Source organism: Otolemur garnettii, unplaced genomic scaffold (assembly GCF_000181295.1).
Source record: "Otolemur garnettii isolate 467f Iridium unplaced genomic scaffold, OtoGar3 scaffold00051, whole genome shotgun sequence".
NCBI lineage: Eukaryota > Metazoa > Chordata > Mammalia > Primates > Galagidae > Otolemur > Otolemur garnettii.
This window is the reverse complement of record NW_003852446.1, coordinates 8,402,852-8,407,961: the sequence shown is the minus strand read 5'-3', so window position 1 is coordinate 8,407,961 and position 5,110 is coordinate 8,402,852. Positions and strand designations below refer to the sequence as shown.

Sequence of the window (5,110 nt, the reverse complement as noted above, 5' to 3'; positions counted from 1 at the left end):
CCCATATTCTTAGGCTATTTGGTTATAGCTTTCATATAAAAGGTATAAATTAGTTTCATAATAGGGGTGTGTACATTGGATACTTTTTCCTCCATTCTCATGATACTTTGCTCAGAAGAACATTCTCCATCTCCATCCTTCATGCTAAGAATCTTATAGAAATAACTCTGAGGTCAGATGAATCCTCATAGTTTGATACTGTGTCAATGTATGCCTTGCTTTTGTGTCATCCCATTTTGTATGTAGAACTCAGTTCTTCTTTGAATTACTGAAGAACAAGCTACTCACACAAAAACCTTATTGGTCAATCAATGTAAACCATAGTTTCTTGACCTCAACACTACACATTTTGGGCTGAAAAAAAATCCCGTTTGTAGGGTGCTGTCCTGTGTATTATGAGATGTTTAGCCCTGACGTCTATCCACTAGATGCCAGTAGCAATCCTATCTCCTGGTAGGGACAACTAAAACTTTGCTTGCTTTTCTTTTAGTTGTCTTAGACAACTAAAACTGTCTGCAGACATTGCCAAATGTCCCTTAGGGGCAAAAATCAACTCCAGTTGGTTACTATGCAATTGATTTTGGTCAATCTGTTTAACACAGGATCTCTTGGGGATTATCAATTTCACCACTGTTGTCTTGGGCCAGATAATTTTTTGTTGTGTAGAACTGTTTCATAGGCTACAGGGTGTTTGGCAGCCTCTTACCCACTAGATGCCAGTAATACCTCACCCCCCACCCAAAATTATAACAACCAGTACTGTATCCAGATCTTGTCAAAGGTCTTCTATGGAGAGAAATCACCCATGGTTGAGAACCATTGTTCTATTTTTACTTACCTTTCTCCATACACTGGCTCTTCTTTTCGGCCTTTTCTTTTCTTTTTTTCCCTCGCTTTGCTTGCTTTTCTTTTCTCTCTCTCTCTTCTCTCTTCTCTCTCTCTCTCTCTCTCACTATGTCACCCTCAGTAGAGTGCCATGGCATCACAGCTCACAGCAACCTCATACTCACTTGGGCTTAAGTGATTCTCTTGCCTCAACTTCCCAAGTAGCTGGGACTACAGGCGCCCACCACAATGCCTGCCTATTTTTTGGTTGGAGTTGTCATCGTCATTTAGCAGGCCTGGGCCAGACTTGAACGCGCCGCCTTCGGTGTATGTGGCCAGTGCCCTACTTACTGAGCTAGGGGTACTGAGCCATTTTCAGCCTTTTCTTGTGGAAGAAATGTACACTTCTTTTCTCACTCATAGACATTAAATGATAATTTTTGTTATTGTTAGTTAAATGTTATTGTGGAACCTCGCGATCTCATGTGGTTTAACCATTACTTTTTTTTTCTAACAAATATGCCTCTATGAGGAATTCTGGTAAATAACATGTACTTTAACTTAATAAATATTCATCATCTCACCTTTGAGTGGACAGGAACAGGCCATTTGAATGTCCATTGGAGGTTCTGCTATAGATTGCCTTTATATTAAATTTGCACATACTTTCCTATATCACTAAATCTGAACTTGTAGGCAGCCTCAAGACAAAAATATTGTCTTCTATGTAACTGTGTTGAAATAAAAGTAATGTAAATATTGGAATAAGGTACTTCTGGAGCAAAATATCACTTAAGGTCTCTTTAACCAGATTTAGTGACCTACAAATTAACTCCTTTGACCTTACTTTATCCTCTGCAAAATGGGAGTAAGATTACCTTCTGAATGGGCTTTTTTTATTGTTTTGGGTTCACTGATGGTACAAAGATTTGGGTTACACTGTTTGCATTTGTTAGGTAATGTCCCTTTTATAATTGTGTCCCACCCCCAAGAGGTGTGCCATACACCTAACCCCCCCAACCTCCTCCCTCTTCCCCTGTCCCTGTTCCCTTGTTCTCCTGCCCCCCACCTTGAATTGATTTGAGTTTTTCTCTTAGGAGGGTGTGTATTCGATCCATCTACTGGCTTCATATTAGAACTCTGAAAACTTTATTCTTGGGGATTCACTGAGGGTGCAAGGTGTGTCACACACTGAGACCCCACCCCCTTCCCTCCTTCCCTCTCTCTGCTCTTCCTTTCCCCCACCCCCTTCCTTCCTTCTCTCTCCCTCTCTGGAATTTATTTTCTAATGAACTATACAAAATTAAAGAATGATAGTGGAGATAATTTTAGGAATTATTGTGGCACCAACCATTAGGGGGAAAAGAATTTTTTGATTGAGATAAGCTTGAAGCTATGCTTCAATTTAGTACAACTTCTATGTATTTTAAAGCAAGAAAAGCATGACTGTTTTCTTCTACCAGGTGTTTTAGGAAAGACAGATGTACACGGAAGACTATAAAAGAAATTAGAATTTACACAAAACATATCATTTAAGTTTTTTTCAAAAAATCTCTCTCTCATTTTGGAACTTTTTTTTTTATTATTAAGAAACATAGACACACATTGAAAACTTAGTAGTTTTCTTGAAGATTTTGTTGTGTCTTCAAACTGCTAATGTACTTCTAAAACGTTCTTAGGTATCTTGAATACTGAATTTCTTTAACATGTCTTGAATATTCTAGTAGCCTGGTGTAATGTTTCAACATAAACGTTATTAAAACTTCTTGGATTTTCTTCCACATTTTCTTGGTCTTTCTGCCTCCGTTTTTTGTTGATGTGACTTGTATTGTTCAGCCATTTTTACAAGATCTTCTGGGATGCTCTGATTTGTTTTTTTCAGAATTTCAATCAATTCACTGGCAATCTTCGAATTTTCTGGAGTGATAAGGGTAATTGATATGCCAGTCTTTCCTGCTCTTCCAGTACGTCCTACTCTGTGTACATATTCTTCAACATTTCGTGGAAAATCATAATTGTATATGTGTGTGATATCATTAACGTCGAGACCTCGAGATGCTAAATCAGTTGCTATCAATATCTTCACTCTTCCACTTTTAAAGTCTTCTAATGCTTGTTCTCTATCACATTGTTCTCTGTCACCATGCAGTGACTGCACAGGAATACCTAGGATACCAAAGTCACTTGATAAATCATCAGCAACAAGTTTTCGGTTGACAAACACAAGGACTTTGTCGTTGGGTGACATATTGTCTAGGAATTCTTGGATAAGTGCTCGTTTTTTTCTTTCAGTGGTAATAATTATATTTTGCGTCACTGTATGTACAGCAACCAGATCAAGAGTACCAACATAAACCATCATGGGATCTTTCAAATAAGACTTTGCAAGGCGACGAATGGTATCTGGCCAAGTTGCACTTAACATTACAGTTTGCCGGTCTGGGCGCACATCTAATAAAATCTTCATTATCTGGGGTTCAAATCCCAGATCCAGCATTTTATCTGCTTCATCCAACACTAAGTAGGTTATGCTTCTTAGGTTGATCATCTTGTTCATTTGTAGATCGTGTAGTCTACCAGGAGTTGCAATAATGATATCTACACCTTTCTTAACATCTTGTATTTGTTTGTCTCTGTCTTTACCACCATATATGCAAACACTTTTCAGATCTTTGTACAAATACTTAGAACATTCAGCTTCCACCTGAAGAGCTAATTCTCTAGTTGGTGTAAGAACCAGCATCCCAGGTCCATTCCTTTGTTCTCTTGCTATTGGTTGAGAGTCAAGATGTATAAACCCAGGCATTAAATAGGCTAATGTTTTGCCTGTTCCCGTTTGAGCGATTCCTATAAGATCTAATCCTTGTAGAATAATGGGCCACGCCTGACACTGAATTGGGGTTGGGCTCTGGAAACCTGAAGATGTTATGCTTTCCAGGAGCCCAGAGTAGTGTCGGAAAGCATCTTCGAATCTACACGTAGGATTCGGGATGCGACGCTTTTCACCATCTTTCAAGTCCTGACACGTGATGTTAAAATGTTCCTTTCTCCAATTATCTACCTGCATTTCCGACATAGATGTTGTTGCTTTCGATTCTATATAAAAGTTTTTCTTAATTGGTGGTAAATCTGCCCATTTTGCTTTTTCCCATTCTGCAACTTTCGCCTTGACTCGATCCCAATCTATCATTGGCTTCTGTACTCTAACATTCTCATTTCTGGTTAAGTCTCTTCCAACAGGGGGTTGGGATGCTACATTATCAACATCATATTTTGACTGATAGCTTTCTTGTTTTTTAATCAAAGTTTCTATAGCTGCTTTTGCCTTTTCTTTCATGTCCTTGCTGCCATAAATTTTTACCTCTGCTTCGGAATCTCCCTCTATAATTTGTATTTTAGTGTTTGTCGAACGTTGCACATTATTTATTCTTGATCCACTACGACCAATTACCGCACCAATCATGCTGTTACTCAATCTAAAGCAGAGTGGTGGTTCACGTGAGCCTGGGGCCCTAGGCCCCATTTGGTCAGAGGGGCCACTCCTGCCGCTGCCTCTGCCGCCTCTGCCACCTCTGCCACCTCCGCCACCTCCGTCATCCCAGCTGGTCCTAAAATTTCTTGGTTTAGAGTCCCCCATCTTCCACTCTGTGTCCTAGGGCATTCTGGGATAGCATTAGTGTTGGTGTCAGTCTTTCGCGTACATACGGTTGGGAGAAAGTCAAGTCTGCGGCCTGTAGTCGCCTTCGCCTCTGAACCAACTGTCAAGGTAGCGGCAGCTGGAAGAAAGTCAGATCTGCAGCCTGTAGTCGCCTTCACCTCTGAACCAACTGGCAAGGTAGCGGCACTCAGGAGAAAGTCAGGTCTGCGGCCTGTAGTACCGTTGGCCTCTGAACCAACCAACAAGGTAGCCGAGTGGCCGTTACCAAAGGAACTAGTGTTTCCGTTTCCGGTTATATAGGGAGGGGCTTTGAAAGCCTGACCAATCACAGGGCTAGAACTAGGGTGACATAAGCAGGCATTTGTGATGCAAAATTTTTTTTCTTAAATTAAGTCAAATACACATAGATCATGAATACATTTATGCATATGTGGGGTACAATGTGTTGATTTTTTTAATACAATCTGATGTGGTTACAGCAAACCAATCAACATAGCTTTCACCTCATTTACTTGATTATTGTTTTAAGACATTTATGTTCTACACTTGACAGATTTGACTTGTACCCTTGCAATATGCTTCACAGGTCTGGTGCTACCTTTTACCCTCCCTCTATCAATCCTCCCT

At 40.1% G+C, this 5,110-nt stretch overlaps 1 protein-coding gene across 1 annotated transcript; it reads right to left on the bottom strand.

Moving 5' to 3' along the window:
- Positions 1 to 2,581: 2,581 nt before the first annotated feature.
- On the bottom strand, positions 2,582 to 4,387 carry DDX53 (DEAD-box helicase 53). The gene has a single exon (XM_003791935.3). The coding sequence runs from the start codon at positions 4,346 to 4,348 to the stop codon at positions 2,582 to 2,584; it is 1,767 nt and encodes a 588-aa protein (XP_003791983.2). The 5' UTR covers positions 4,349 to 4,387.
- Between the last annotated feature and the right edge of the window lie 723 nt (positions 4,388 to 5,110).